The sequence below is a fragment of the Lygodium microphyllum genome, chromosome 13, assembly GCF_053477565.2.
Source record: "Lygodium microphyllum isolate KBCC chromosome 13, Lygodium_microphyllum_v1.1.10, whole genome shotgun sequence".
NCBI lineage: Eukaryota > Viridiplantae > Streptophyta > Polypodiopsida > Schizaeales > Lygodiaceae > Lygodium > Lygodium microphyllum.
Window position 1 is genome coordinate 89,011,340 of NC_141147.1, and position 16,373 is coordinate 89,027,712.

Here is a 16,373-nt window from a genome sequence, read left to right on the forward strand (position 1 = left end):
TGTTATACACATTCAATCCTTGAAGCTATCATCAAATTCTTTAGCCCCTTGCTGGTCATCAACCTCTTTATGCATTGAAGTGCCAATATTTGGGTCATTTCCCATATTTACAGCTTGATGTCCATGCTAAGATCCATGCCCAACATTGATCATTGCATTTTCCCCTTCACCATGTGACTGACGAAGGAGTGATGCATCCTCTCCACTTGATCCCATATCACCATGTGAAGACATGCTTGCTGTAACTCACTGCTGAGAGCAATTTCAACACTAATGCAATAGTCTCAAGCTACAATCAAGTGCCTCCGGCCCACCAATTCAAAGGATTTGATGGTATCCCGGTAATGGAACCATGAAACTAGCCTTCCTTCCATGGATGGATAGTAATTCCCTGATTATAACTTAGTTATAGCAGCAACATTTATTACAAAAGTGAGAAATGCAAATTAACACACAATCTTGGACCATGGACACCTTATTGGCCCCAAAATTGGCGACCCTTTCAATATTTCTTTAACTTTTGATTGAAGAAAAAGTTGATGTACAATAGGATTTTCCCAATCCCTTTTGGTATTCCAACTCCCCTTGCTATCCAAAATGACGAGTAGGTCTTCAATCTGATTTGCCCCTTGATTCGCGCAGTCAATTGGCATTCATCCGCTTTGATGGAGATAGAAAATGCCCCGAATTCATGGATTTCCTGGTCCCTCCACAATTCATTGTTCTTATTGTCTAGCATGTCTAGAACAACATCCCTTTTAGGAAAGCATTTTCTGTGACCAAAGTTTGCAGATCTCTGAATTCACTATTCTTTCTGTCCAACATGTCTAGAACAACATCCCTTTTAGGAAAGCATTTTTAATTTTTTTGTAACCAAAACTCATGTGTAGAATTGTAGTCTGCAGATCTCTGAATTCATTGTTCTTACTGTACAACATGTCCAGAACAACATCCCTTTTAGGAAAGCATTTTTTGTGACCAAAACTCAATGATTCATGTGCAAAATTGCAGTGTGCAGATCTCTGAATTCACTGTTCTTATTGTCCAACATGTCCATAACAACATCCCTTTTAGGAAAGCATTTTCCGTAACCAAAACTCAATGATTCATGTGCAATGTGCAGAATTGCAGGCTGCAGATCTTTGAATTCATTGTTCTTATTGTCCAACATGTTTTGAATTTGACTAAATACAGTTTCAGCCTTGTTGAATCCAAGTCTTGGAGCTTCCAATTTTTAGCACACTTTTCGAGATTGTTGCTAAACCCTAATTTCTGTTGTGCAGATTAGGGTTTACAGTAGAGAAATCTGAAATTTCTCAGCCTCTAGTGATCTCAATGCTGTAATCTTCAGAGCAAGGCTGTAGAAAGGCTGGGAGATGAAAGAGAATGTTGGGGAGAGAGAAAATTCAGAGTTTCTTCGCGAAGAACTAAAGAGAATCGATCATTTACTACTGCTACCCTATCACAACAGGCTGTAGATGTTATTGCCTACTCTGCAGATTAGTCTTCTCTTGCCCCTGGCTACCTCAAAAGGTTCTCCAATGGCTACAAATCAAACCAGTAGCATCTCATCCCTCTCTCTTCCAAGCTAAATGCACTAAAATGTCTCTCCCCAGCCTCTAAAGACGTTTTTCTATCTTGCATAGGCATTTTTGACACCAAGTAACAGCCTTCCCAAATGGTTTTTCTACCTTTATCCATAATTAGATACTAGTTTTCAGTTTTAAAAAAATGAAAATTAATCTAATAATTATTTTGGTGCCCAAAAAAATAATCTAACTGACCAATAAATAAATTGGTTAGGCAACTTCCATTCCGGAGTGTCTTTGCGCCATCTTTGATTATCATATTGGCATTATGTACCATTAAACACCACTTCTCCAATGTCACCAACCGACCAAATAAATAACCTAGGCCAACAACTGGCACTAGATACCACCAAGTACCTGTGCAGCATAACTTACAGCAAGTTTTGTCTGTGGTATCCCGTGATTCCCTTGGGTTCTGGGCTCGTAAATGTACTCTAACCCCAACTACATCTCACATGTGTAACATTTACTTAACCATGTGATTAAAAATTAATCCACACGTTAAGTGAGGTTTCAAAAACACATGTCCTCATAACAGGGGATATTTCTTCCAACACTTCTCCTTGGGATGTGAGACCTTTTCACTATGAGGACACTTGGGATATCATCTATTAGGTTAAGATTGAGCAACACATGCACACGCTCACAATGAACAAGTGAATAGTAAGAGAGGAGAGTGTTGGAATGTCACATCCACTATGTGAGAATAATAATGAAAGTACAATCCCTAAGCTACTAAGTATCACACCCACAGATGAGTGTTCACATGGGGAGAATACCCTCCTCTAGCTAGAAGGTTAAAAGAGCCCATGGATAAGGGAGCATTAACACTAGCACTTCGGAGGATTATGATAAGTGTAACAAACCCCCCCTCAAGTGAATGATATGAACGTATATAAGGAATAGGTAGATCAATCCCCGAATGGTATCAAGCCTAGAGCCTTGCGAAAAGCTTCAAACTTCTCTCTAGAGACAACTTTTGTAAACACATCTACTAACTTGTCATGTGTAGGGACATAAACCAAGTCATGCCATAGCAATGTGGCACTCTGACTGTCAGTATAGATAGGAGTGTGTGATTGTTGTCCCACACTAAGATCGGCATCTGAGCCATACACATTCCAATGTAGTTGTAAATGCTGCCCTATATTCAACCTCACAACTAGATGTGACCACTGTAAACTACTTCTTGCTCAGCCAAGAAATATATGAATCACCAAGCATAAAACAATTACCACTAGTGGATACCTGCGTATCAAAGAAACCAGCCCAATCATTGTTTGTGAATGCATACAAGCAAAGAGAAGTGCCTTCATGATTTTAAAAAAAGGCCCAATGTTTGAGTGCCTTTAAGATAGCAACAGACATGTTTGACCAATTGCCAATGTGTAGTACCAGGGCTGTGCGTAAAGCCTGCCAATTGAGATATCCCAAACTAAATATCCGGCCGTGTGTTTCAAAAATACAATAGATAAACAACAGTCTGCTAATAAAGAGAAGCATAAAATGGATCTCCTACATCCTCAAGTGTAAACCTGTGGTATCTCAACTGGAGTAGAGATAAGCTTGCAGTCTTGCATCTAAAGACACTCAAGGCACTGCCCAATGTATTTAGACTATCACAAAATAATGGCACCCCTCAACTGCAATAAACTATAGACCAAGATAGTAGTGCAAGTTGCCAAGATGTGTGACATCAAAAGCATGCAGCAATTCAGCCTTTAAGGCTGAAATCTATGTCTCAAGAAGTCTAGTCAACAGCATATTATTCACATAAAGAATGAGAATCAAGAGGTTCTCCCCATCTTTATATACATAAAGCATGCTTTTAGTATGTAAATTACTTAAGCCAAGAGCAATCAAATATGCATGTATCTTTTCATACCATGGCCTAGGTGCCTACTTCAAACCATAGAGGACCTTATGCAACTAGCGCACTTTGCTCTTTGAGCCCTTTTGAATAAAACTAGGAGGTTGTGTGACATAAACCTCGTCATGAAGATCATTCAAAAAGGCAATCTTCATGTCCAACTGATGCACATGCCAATATAAATGAGCAGCCAAGGCAATCACACTACAAATGGTGATCGTATGTGGTGGGTGCAAACGTCTCATCATAGTCAATCCCATGCTGTTGAGCATACCCCTTGGCAATTAGACGTGCTGTATAGCGATCAATGCTACCATCATATCTGCGTTTTGATTTGTAAACCCACTTTGTGCTTATAGCATGCTTGCCAATAGGCAAGTCACATAACTCCTATGTGCCATTTTTATGGATAGAGTCCATCTTTGACTCCATAGCTGCCATCCCATGCTCCCATCCCATGCTCATCCACTAAAGCATCATGTAAAGAAACAGGTTCCTTGTTGCATGCAATAACTACAAGTACTTGGGCAACCAAGTTACCCTATGCATGGCAAGTGGCTGCTCTAGTTCTACAGGGAAGTGTAATGGGTTGCTTGTTATCCAATAATGTATCTAATGGCCATCTAGGGACTGTTTTAGCTTCTTGAGTAGCAGCCCTCTCATCGGCTACTTCATCATCAACAATGCCTTGATCAATGGGATGACTACTATTCAACATGTGTTTGCTGCTGATTTTGCTGCTATAAACCCTCAATAGGTTGCTGAAATTGCCAAACAATGGTAACAAATTGCCAAACATATCCATAGGCGCGACATTGGGCTGATTTTTGCAGTCCATGAAGGGCTGACCAGCATATTCAACACCACCACCTCTCTACTAACAAAATCCTTGTTCGTGGAGGTTTGGTATAGGCAAATCCCTTTACTTTCTGCACTATAACCAATGAAAATGCATTTGGTAGCCTTGTCTTGTAATTTATGTCTTCGTGGCTACCACCAAAGCATATGCCAAATAACTGAAGACACGAATGTGTGATACCACTAGTTTCCGGCCATTCCAAGCCTCATAAGGTGTACATTCAGCCAATGCTTTAGTGGGGCTACAATCCAACACATATAATGCACACATAATAGCATCAAGCCAAACTTTGGGAACGTCTTAATGTGTAAGCCAAAGTTTGGGAACATCTTATTGTGTGAAAGCATACAACGTGCCATTTCCATCAAAGTGTACTTTTTTCTTTCAACCACACCGTTTTTTTCAGGTGTGTAAGGCGCGGTACATGGATATGTACCAACTGCTAAACTCATGTGTGCTAGTAACCAAAGAAAGACTGAAATCTTTCTTTGTCTAAAGCTGTCCTCCAATCTCCTCCACAAGTCTACAAGGAAAGGCGATATACCCTAGATAATCCAGTGTTCATTTGCAGCTACCACCACTCTGATCTTGCTCATCTATATATCCTCCCCAACCTAGTGGTATAGCCAAAGAAGGGCACATCTTGATGCATCTCTGCAAATGAATCTCTCCATATCCACTCCCCAAGATCCCACTTAAGCCTCTATAGTGGCCTCTTCCTATATGCCTAATCTCTCCATCCATCTTCCATACAAGTCTGAGCGTCTTCTTTTGAGTTAGGAATTATTTCATCAATATTTGCAAGTTGCTCCATTATATCTTTGACACATGTAATGTAGGCATCCATTGAGTCACCTTCTATCATGTGCTCCATCTCAAGCTATTTGTGCAAATACACTACACGAGCCTCATTGCACACTTGATATAAAAAAGCAAGCTTACCCGTTGTGCACAACCGAATATGAGAGATAAGTTATAACCTGTCTTTTTGCACAAGACTACAATCAAAGCATGTGCTTGGACATCATGCCCATCCCATCTCAATTGATCAACGGTGGAAGGTGCAACAAGGGTTGGAGCAAAAGATCCATTGGTGAATGTCTAAACCACATACATCACCCCAAAGCTGCTTGGCAACTAAAACATGCTTCATCATGTATGCCCACATTGGATAATTAGTCCATCCAATTTATCGGAGTCCCCAAACATATTGAGCAAATCATTTCATCCTATCGTTCCTTGCTGCATACAATTGATTTTTCACAACTGCTGCCAAATGTGTACCTGTAGGTCCAGCAGTATGAAAAGGCAAAGAAAATACCAAAAAATTACAAATTTTCACACAATTGATTATGGCGAAAAAAAAAAACTGCAGCTACAAAGGCTCCAATGCCTATGAATGTCAATGTAGAAGGTGTATTTGGCCTCAATGTCAATGGCTTTGAACAATTTTCACAAAAGACCCAAACTTATTTGCTGAAATTTGGGCTTGAAGTTGAAAAGCCCCAAATTTTTGCAGTGAAATTGTGACATTTTCGTGTACTGAACAAAAATCCCCGAGATTTTGGTGAAATTTAGGGGTTTGAGACAAAAGCCAGATTTTGTTTGAAGAAATTGGGCAGAAATTTATGGCTACTGCAAAAATCCCCAAATTTCGTGTTTATTAAGAGGCTGTGTGCAAATAAGATTTTTATATGAATTAAGGCTAAGCAATAAGATGGTTATAATGAATATTGATTTTTTTAATGTCAAATAGAACCAAAGCATTTGCTGCATGACGTGGCTGAGTTATCGACTGCAAAGACAGGGGCTGTCAAGTTGAATCAATGTGGCACGGACGTGTACAAGCAAGTCGCTATCAAAAAACGACTAGCATGGAGAATGTGTCAAGGCTAGAGACAAAAGTGTAGTTCACGTCAGGGCTGGAGACGAAATGCAATTCACACAGTTCCGGGTTGGCACCTGTTGACACCGAGGCTATCAATGATGGAATAGGGTCAAGCAACAAGCAACGACCAACTAATGGATAAGAATCGACTACACCAGCAATGTGGCAGAAGCTATCAGGCAATAGCAGGCAAGAAGGTACTCTTGGGCAGCAATGTGCAAGATAGCCGGTGAGGAGGGGAGCAGTTGAGCTCGAGGCTCAACAGCGGCTCATGTGGTAGTGGTGGCAGTGGTGGCTAAGAGATACAGCTTTGATACCACCATTAGGTTACAATTTAGCAGCATGGATACATTCACACATACTCACAGTGTACAAGTGAACAACAAGAGAGAAGAGGGTGTTGGAATGTCACATCCACTATGTGAGAATGATAATGAAAGTGCAATTCCTAAGGTACTAAGTACCACATCTACTGATGGGTGTTCACACGAAAGAAAAACCCTTCTCCAGCTAGAAGGTAAAAAGTTCCCATGGATAAGGGAGCGTTCACTCCATAACTTTGAAGGAACAACGAGATTACAACATGTCCTTGAACTTCTCTCTTGCCTCAAAAGAAGCCAACATACTAAGAAATATTATTTAGATTCTTCTCTATTGACCATGACCATTTTGAACAAAATTTAAGTTTGACCTTTAAGACATTGAGCCCTAATGAGGGTGCATGGATTAAACAAGGAGAAGGATTGTTTGCATGAGATTTTTAGCTAAAAGGAGGAAAGCTAGCCTATCTCTTTAAGGACTAATTGTCAACAATAGATCAAATTATGGGTCAATTGCAAAGATTAAACTATAGTTGACCTACAAATAATAAAAGATTTTGTGAAGCTTAAGTCTCATTGGATAGAGAGGACTAAAGCTATTAGGCTACTATGGAGCCAAGCGGAAGTAATAAGACAAGGAAGAGAGCTTGAAAGCCACTTAAAGAGCTACTCCTCACAAATTGAATATTGTGCTATGGAGAGTTGTAGCTAACAACCCGTCAATTAAGAATAAGATAAAAAAGTATCCTAAAATCTTTATGTTATGCATTTTTTTTGGGAGGAAGAAGAGAGCCAAAAAATTATTTTAATAATGTAGGAAATTTAAGCAAGGTTAGAAGTAACTCATAAAAGCTATGAGAGCTTTCAATTTGCACCACTGCATTAGTTGGAAGCAAGCACTACTTCATGATAGGGGATCTTCAATGATACATCTTATATGATGTGGTTTTTCTTGAAAGTTATTATGTGCAGGTCTACTTGGAGTCGCATGAATATAATTTTTTAAACATTAGAATAGCTTGGATGTATTGATACTATTGCGGACAATGTCCTTATTGAATTGCACAACCCTTTTATTACTTTGCATAGGAAAGCTAACTCTTTTAGGGCTATTAGGCATCTTGTTTAAGAAGTTTATTACATCTTTGCAAACATGCTATGTATACTCACTCTAACATGAATTCTCGTATGATTTTAACCCCCCATTTAGAGCTTAATAATAATCACTCATACACCTCTTTTTCTAACCATGGTTACTTTTGGCAAGTCCTTACAATCATGTTGTCTTTTTTTTAAAATGTAGATTTGACAACATTTACTCTTTTTTTTTAAATATACATGGTGCATTGAATGACCAAGCAAGTCATTAAAGGATTTTCCTTTGAAAGGATTATCCCATTTCCATGCATTTCCTCTCTTGTCTATGCTCAACCATGTAAGGACTTGATGATAAATTCTCAAGTCTGCCTCTTGATCCCATGTATGAACTTAATAAGTGGCTAATAAATAATGTGAAACGGGTGGCCACATCAAACCTCACAATGTTGTAAGGTTACCTTTTTTTAACAATTGCTAACTAAGTCATATCAATCTAAATTGATCACGTTCTTTAACTCCTCACATTAGTGCCATATCCATTCTCTCCTTTTACTATTGGAATAAGTTTCTCAAATTTTGTAGATAAATGCATTTCTAACACCTATAATGATGAATAAAAGAATGAGATTACCATAAAAGTATTAAACTTCTCAATTGTTAGTCAACACGGTAAATATATTTACTCTTACATAAGGCAAATAAATTTTACTTGTTCTAGGGGGTTACAAGTCCAGCTCAACATGGACAATGATTGGGTGCACGCATATGAGATATAGTGATTTACATACAACAATTACTTTTACAATTCATATTTGATTTATCTAAGTCTCTTTTTCAATAAAAGTTATTTAGAACTCATGTCTTTAATGTATTTAAGTTAATATGTTATTGTTATTTCTAAATTGGCATTTTTTCCTTTTCTTTGTTGGGGTGTGTGTGTGTGTGTGTGTGTGTGTGAGGGTGCCAAGAATCACAATTAGTAACACTTTACTAGCTAAATCTATACCACCCCTCTCATCTAGTTTCTCAAATTACATTCATGAGAATCAATATAAAACCATCAACTTAAGTTCTCTAAAGCTTTGATGGAACTTAGTAAAAGTGTAATAAGTTACAAATGCTTCCATCCAATGCATTGAATGTGCCAACTTTTTCAAAGTGGTGTTTTTCTTATTAGATGCATGTCTTACACAGTCAAGCCTCAACAATATATAAAGGGTTTGATAAAGTTGTACTATTTTACAAACTTTGGGGGAAAAAACAAACATTTTCAAGTTCGCATTGAGCATGGTTTTAAGCCACATATTCATTCCATCATGAACAAAAGCAACGTTGCACTACTTTGCTTCATACAAGACTAGTAGGTGAATGCTCCAGTAGTCATATTGAAAAAACTATCTTGTAAGGTTTGCCTTTGTGTGGATGAAATTGTAATTGGTATAGCACAAACTATGTAGCTAATGTGATTTCAGGACACATGTTCAAACTATCACACCCAAGAATATCTGGATATCTTCTTGATATCCAAAAATAGTCGAAAACACTACCATCGCTACTCTTCTTATATTCTAAAAGTAAACTAGATGAATTGTAAGCAGTTAACTTTGTGAAGCCAAAATCACGATCCTTAACCAAGCTCCAAGTTGAGTTAAGGCTACTAAAATTTGACAAGTGGGAGCCACCACCTCCTACCACCAAATGGATGGTTGCATTGAATGTCCCTGAATAGAAATGCTTCTCGTTGCTTACACAAACACCCTACATATCACAAGTAAAACAATTAGAAGGTAGATAAAGCATTAGATGAAAATGTAAGTGTGTGATTGGAGAGAGGAGAGGGTCTTATTTGTCAAATCTCTCATTTATCTTTAAGGTGGTGGTCTTATGGACCATTTAGAAGTGCCAAATGACATTGCATTTGGAGATGCAAACATTTCTAAATGCAACACGGATATCCATTATCACTTGTAAAACCATTGCCAATCCTGGTACTTTCTATCACACATAGTCAAGCACCTCAGCCCATACCGAGCAATGATGTTATTTGTCTCATCTTTAATTTATCTTGAAGGTGGTGGGCCTTATGGGCCACATAGAAGTGCCAAATCATGTGACATTTGGAGGTACAAATCATTACTAGATGCAACACAAATATCAATTATCACTAGTAAATTATTGCCAATCCTGGTAGTTTCTCTCACATATAGTCAAGCACCTCGACCGTATCGAGCAATGATGTTGAATCCAACCCAAATGTTCCTTATTTTGGTGGCTATGGCAGAATATGCATCAACTGGGTTCTGCAAAGTTCCAAACCAAGCCATGCGATTTACTTCTTCCATCACCATGGAATTTGGGAAAATCTGCTGAAGTTAAACAAGTGATGGGTCTCCGATTGGAGAGATTGTCTACTTAAGTGCCCCGTCATATAGGAATTCGCATGCACATATTCTTATCTGCATAAACACAAATTTTAAGAGCATTGCATCAACTCGTACTTGCCAAGTGCCAAAGAGCTTTTGGCACGGATAGTTTACCTTTGTTTTGGCCAGAGGGATAACCAGGTTGGCCAGAGGGATAACCGGGTTCGCATAACCATACTTGGATTACACTCTCCAACTCTAGAATTGTCCCCAAACACGCTTGCAACCCTGACACACTCATCAATACACCTTGGTCAGATCCCTCTGGTTAACCCTGACACTGCAAATCGAAGCAAGACAGTGCACTGTTGCACACTGGATTGGGCCTTTTACGGATACTGGACAGTAGCTAACTGTGTAGGGATAATCCTCCATAGACTGAGTTACATAAGCGTCCCCCCCCCCCCCCCACCAAAAGAAAAAAACCACGCATCAAAAAAGATGAAGTGCTACCTTTACACTTCCAACCCATCACAAATAATGCTCGTACCTCATTTCCAGCTCATCTAGAACTCCCTCTTCAAGATCGCTGCTGTGTTTCCTCTCCCAGCAAATACAATCTCTACCATTGACCGTTGGCACTTTATTGTCTTGGTCAAGATTTTCATGAGCCTTAGTGGTCATAACGTTTTTTAGGATCAAGAGTTACTTTTGGCTATGTTGATGCTCATTTGCCTTGTATCAGTTCATGACTGGGCAATATGTGCTGTGACAAGGAGTACTGGCAGGCCATGATATTGGTGGTGATTATTTGGCCGTGCAGCATAGTATATCTTGCAGTAGTCACTATTGCTGTTGTTGAGCCAAGACAAGCTAACTTCCTTTCCTTGAGGGTGTATATGTATATGTTCACATAGCAGGAGTGGTGTTTAGATCTGCATACCAACCATAGCGCCATGAACTTATGCAGCTTCATCCTTATCTTGCCATCATGGTAGAATGAGGTAAGCTTTTTCAGCCCCTTGTATAGCCTACACCTTGGATTCCAGACTGTAATGCTTTGTCTCATTGGGATGCAACTTGCATGTTTTGGTGGGGATTCTGCCTTCCAGCCCTATGCCATCTTTTTCAGTTGGTATAGATATTTGGTTCATCACAGCATACGGTGGCTGTGGTTCTTTACCATGGCCCCCTGTTGGTTTACTGCCCCTTCTCAGTTTTCCATTAGGCAGTCTCTCAACAGTTCTCTATATTCTGAACTGCTTTGGGAGTCTTTTAAACAGCCATTGCTTGGCTTTCCGGCACACTCAGGAGGCTTCCTTGCATTGGGGACCTCTTCTTGTGAATTTTACAGCTGTTACAGAAAATGTTCTATGTGAATGTGTGCATTTGTGCTGCCTGCATGTGTGCATGAGAGAGAGAGAGAGAGAGAGAGAGAGAGACCTCATAAACTGGGCATGTACGCTCATAATTATGGACATGCCCATAAAATGCCAGATCAACTTTGTACTTCTGCCACAAGTTTTGCAAAGAGTCTCTGCCAAAAGGCTCGCCAGAAGTTCCCTCCGATGCATAGCTTGAACCTGATGAATACCCTAGTACACGATGAGAAATGAATATAAGCCACGGTTGCTTTTGTCGATCTGCTAGAGAAAGGCATTCCTCTATGAATTTGTACTGTTCAGTCCCAGGCCTCCAATCATGCTCTGAGTCAGCAATACAGAAGTGAAATAGGCCGTAGTCAACTGAATACCTGTAGGCAAGTTAGATGATGAACAATACATGTAGTTATCCTACAGCCCTATATGACAATTCAAAGTTATCACATTACATTCCAGACAGCTTCTTTTCCAAAGACCAATGTTGGACTATTTCTAGGTGTATCCATTATAAAACTCTGTGGAAGTCATACCAAAATTTTGCCCTGTTCTTTGCAGGCATGTAAAACATTGTTTCTGCTACAACCCCACACTCTCCCCCCGAATCATCACCTTGATAATATGACCCTGAGTTGGGCCAATCACGTTCATGGTTTCCACTGCCAAAAGTCCCATAAGATTTAGTTTTAACATTTGGACTTGCATTGCATGATATCAATGCATAATAATAAGTCCAACCTGGCAATCATGTATGGTACAGTTGAGCTCAAGGGTGCTACTAGTTCTGTGAATTGATCCCATTGAGACAGGTACCCATTAGCATACGCCAAGTCCCCAATGTTAAAGATGATGTCAATATTTTCCAGATCCTCAACCAGACGATCGGTTGTGTTCAATGAGCCAGGCTGATAGTTGGCATACTCATTTGATCCATCTCTCTCTGCCTGTAAGGTTACAGACACAAATTTCAATAAATAGTAGCAGTCAATGCAAAAACCTAACAAACAAAATTCGAATAGAACCCTTATCCTGTTTCTTTGAAGAAGTATGATTACATGTTCAGGAAGCCATCTTACTATTATAAGTGGTGGTAATCTAGTGGATTGCTGACTTCATGCATCTCAAGTAATATGTATATTAAAAAGAGTTGGAGATGAACCTTTCCTAGGTCTCCAAAAATAACTATGTGTTGTAATGAATCTTGTCCTGAGAAAGGGGGTGCCTTGAAGGATCTTTCTTCACTCCATTCATAGGCTCCTGTTGTCAGTTTGTGACCAACTTTGTAATAATACCTAATAAACAGATTCTTTAGTATCGCCTGTGCTTCTGTTTCCAATGATCAGGAAAATTTACCAACTTTGTCTCTAAGCCAGTTTTGTACTTCTTCACAATACTCTCTAGACACTAGACTGTCAGGAGGATCCATCAATATATGCAATACCATAAAAAAGACGGAAATTGTTTCCAACATGGTCATCAATGCATTAGAATCAACAACAAGAGATAAAGTACATGTTAATACGAATTGCTGAATAGCTAACATGTGAAGAAGTTTCTCCACATGCAAACTCGGAAAATCTAAGCAGTTTTGTTCTCTCTGTATTTCGATTTCCAATGTTGAAACATTAATACAAATTGAATAAGCATCATACCCTTGGCCATCTTCAATTATACCATATTATTCGCAAGGTGCACTTCCTCTAGTGCCAGCGCAGTTACAGAAGCTGACATGGAGACAATATCATAGCTCCAGTACCACCAGGACTTACAAAAGCTGACCCAGATGCAGCTAGCAGCAGGTCATGGGGGAATTATTCACTTGCCCAAGCACCTTTTACAAGAATCACAATGACCTAACGAAATGCAATGATGTAAGCAAAGCAGAGGGAGATAAAACAGGGAAGGGATGCCGATATCAAAGACAAGAAGACAAAGCTGCAATCTACATATACCACGTGGAGAAAGCAGCTCCCTCTCAAACCATGGATGTCATATCTCAATGCCGAAGATGGAGGAGGACCTAACATCAACGTGTGGTGCCAAGAACTTGAAGAATGGTGAAGCCTAGAGTAGCCCAATGTAGAGGGTAGACCTAACACCCCTCAGTTGGAGAAGTTGGAAGGAGAATCAACCATACAAGTGCTCAGAACATGTCCCTACTCAATCTCGAGAAATGGCTCCTATGCTAACGCCTGAGACTCCAACTCAAGAGATGATTCCAATGCTAGTTAAGAATCACCAAGAGCAATTGACCATGAAAATGAACCTAGTGAATGAAGAAGGAAGATCTGACACTCTTCAGTTGGAAGAGCTGGAAGGAGAATCAGCCACCAAGGTAGTCAAGACATGCCCATACTCAAACTCAAGAATGGCTTAGGTGTGTCTAAAACTTCACACATGAATCCTACCAATCAATAATATGAAGGCACAACCACCGTTCTCTGAACATCAAAATGAAATACTAGTGGAGTGGTAACTAATGTCAAATGATAAAAACACCCCCAAGATCATAAGAGTAACCTAGCAACCCTGAGAATCTAGCCTAACAGTGGCTAATGACCAAACCAATCAAATAAGCCGTAAGGGACAACAAATATCAAGACCGAAGAATCTGTGCTACCACCCTAGGGAAGACCCCCTCTCTACCTCCATGGAGTGTGTAACATACCCGCCGCTTAATTGCGGAAGGTAAAGCTCGGTAGTTGTCCAAGGTCAATCCCAACTGCTGCCGTCCACACTCCACAGGAATAATCGGACTTTGGTATTGAGCGGCTAAAACCAGCCTTCCTCCTTGAATAGGGTGGTAAATCCCTGATTAAATGCAAATCTGAAAATACAAATTTACCTACTGATCTTGGGCAATGCACACCCGATTGGCCCCAAAATTGGCGCCCCTTTCGGTATTTCTTTAGCTTTATTGAAGAAAAAGTTGACTTACAATGGGATTCTCCCACTCCCTTTCGGTATTTCAACTCCCCTTGCTGTCCAAAGTAACCAGCAAGTCTTCAATCTATTTTGCCCCTTGGTTCGGGCACTCAATTGCCCTTCACCCACTTCATAGACGATGGAAATGCCCCAAATTCAATGGCTGGCTAGTCCTCCACTTGAATTGAGCTGAAACTCACCTTTAGCCTTGTTGAATCCAAGTCTTGGAGCTTCCAATTTCTGGCACGCTTTCCAAGGGTCTTGCTAAACCCCAATTTCTGCTATAAATTAGGGTTTACAGCAGAGAAATTTGCAATTTCTCAACCTCCAAGGGTCCAAATGCTGAGATCTTCGGAGCAAGGCTATGAAATGGCTGGGAGATGAGAGGGAAAGCTGTAGAGAGAGAAAATTCGGAGTTTTGTCGCCAAGAATAATTGAAAATCAGTCAAGTGCAGCTATACTACCTTGCCACAATAGCATGTAGATGCAAAGAACTAAAAAAAATCAGTCATTTACTGCTACTGCCCGCCTCAACAGCCTGTAGATACTGTCTCCTGCTGTTGATTGGTCTTCTTCAGCCCCTAGCTGCCTCAGAAGGTTCTCGAATGGCTGCAAATCAGACCAGTAGCCTCCCCTCCCTCTCTCTTGCAGACTGAATTTATAAAACTGTCTCTCTCCAACCTCTAAAGACGTTTTTCAGTCTTGCATGGGCATTTTTCATAAGTGGCAACCTTCCCAAATGGTTTTTCCAATATTTTTGATAATTAAATATTAATTTTCAGCCTTAAAATACTGAAAATTAATCTAATAATTATTTTAATGCCCTAAAAAATAACCTGACTGGCCAATAATTAAATTGGCTAGGCAACTTCCATTCCCGAGTATCTCTGCACCATCTTTGACCATCAGATCGGCATTACATACCATTAAACGCCACTTCTCTAGTGTCACCAACTGACACTTATGGCCAAATGGATGACCTAGGCCAACAATTGACACCAGATACCACCAAATACCTGTGCGGCATAACTTATAGCAACTTTTGCATTTGACATGCCGTGATTTTCACGAGTCCCGGGCTTGTAAATTTACTCTAGCCCCAGTTACACCTCATGTGTGCAACGTTTACTTAACCATGTGATTAAAAATTAATCCACATGTTAAGTTAGGTTTCAAAAATACATGTCCTCATGACAGCGGCCCTAGGTTTACCTCATAGCGAAGCGCTTAGCCTCAATCCATGAGGATTGACCTAAAGGTTCCTAAAGACCTAACAATCTCTAACAATATTCTAGCACTCAGTTAAGACGATCACGTTGTAATCCATCGAGACTGAGAGTGGATCAATCACCGCACTTGGTTCATAGCAAGTGAGAGACAAGCGAACTCTACCCTTCTACTTGCTACAACTCTTTATTTCAAAGTCATATTAAAGAATATCATGAGATGTCCGTCCCGAATCTAGCAATTAAAAATTAAATTTTGAAACTTACTAATATGGAGCTCTGTATCCTCTTTTTCTAACACATTAAAAATATGTAGAGGAAAACCAAGCACTAGTAGCAAGTCCACCATTCTTGTAGGTATCATAATTAGTTGTGCCATAATAATGATTGGGTTTGCCCTAGGGGTTTGTCTTCGGGGGATTACACTCCTACTCAAAGAAGACAAAATCTTATCTCCATTCCCCTAAAACAACATGTGATTGGTGTGTAAGACCGAACCCTAGGAAAACTCAGCAACCAACTCTTATCCTAATTTTTTCTATATTAGGAAAGAACTTGACTAAAAACATAACATACTAACACGCTATTTGATATACAAAAGCAGCTTTCTTAATTATCATTATCACTGGGTTCATGTTACGTCTTCTTAAAGCACAATACGAAAACAACGAACACAGAGTCCTTTCACAACACTTGTATTAATATTTACAATGTTTACATGGAATTCCTTCTCATAGAGCCAAGTACAAACGTCTACTCTCTTCTTTAGAGCGATAGCTAGCCCATAATTTCCACGCTCCCAATGCTCGCCACATCGTATTTGTACAAATCTCTTCTCCATCGTAGAACCAACTAC

General features: G+C 39.7%; 1 protein-coding gene across 4 annotated transcripts in view; it reads right to left on the reverse strand.

The window, feature by feature from the left end:
• Positions 1–16,373, reverse strand: part of LOC148026880 (nucleotide pyrophosphatase/phosphodiesterase-like) — a 158,974-nt gene that overhangs the window by 24,903 nt on the left and 117,698 nt on the right. The window contains exons 8-12 of one of the 4 annotated variants that reach the window (XM_087691410.1): positions 12,526–12,658; positions 12,105–12,310; positions 11,900–12,025; positions 11,431–11,740; positions 8,806–9,382 (exon numbers count right to left, since the gene is read on the reverse strand). In XM_087691410.1, the coding sequence (XP_087547536.1) occupies positions 9,074–9,382; positions 11,431–11,740; positions 11,900–12,025; positions 12,105–12,310; positions 12,526–12,658 (1,084 nt within the window). In that variant the 3' untranslated portion in view covers positions 8,806–9,073. Of the gene's footprint in view, positions 1–8,805; positions 9,383–10,189; positions 11,741–11,899; positions 12,026–12,104; positions 12,311–12,525; positions 12,659–16,373 lie in introns of those variants that run through there. The other 3 variants (XR_015692913.1, XM_087691412.1, XM_087691413.1) reach the window with 3 other exon arrangements.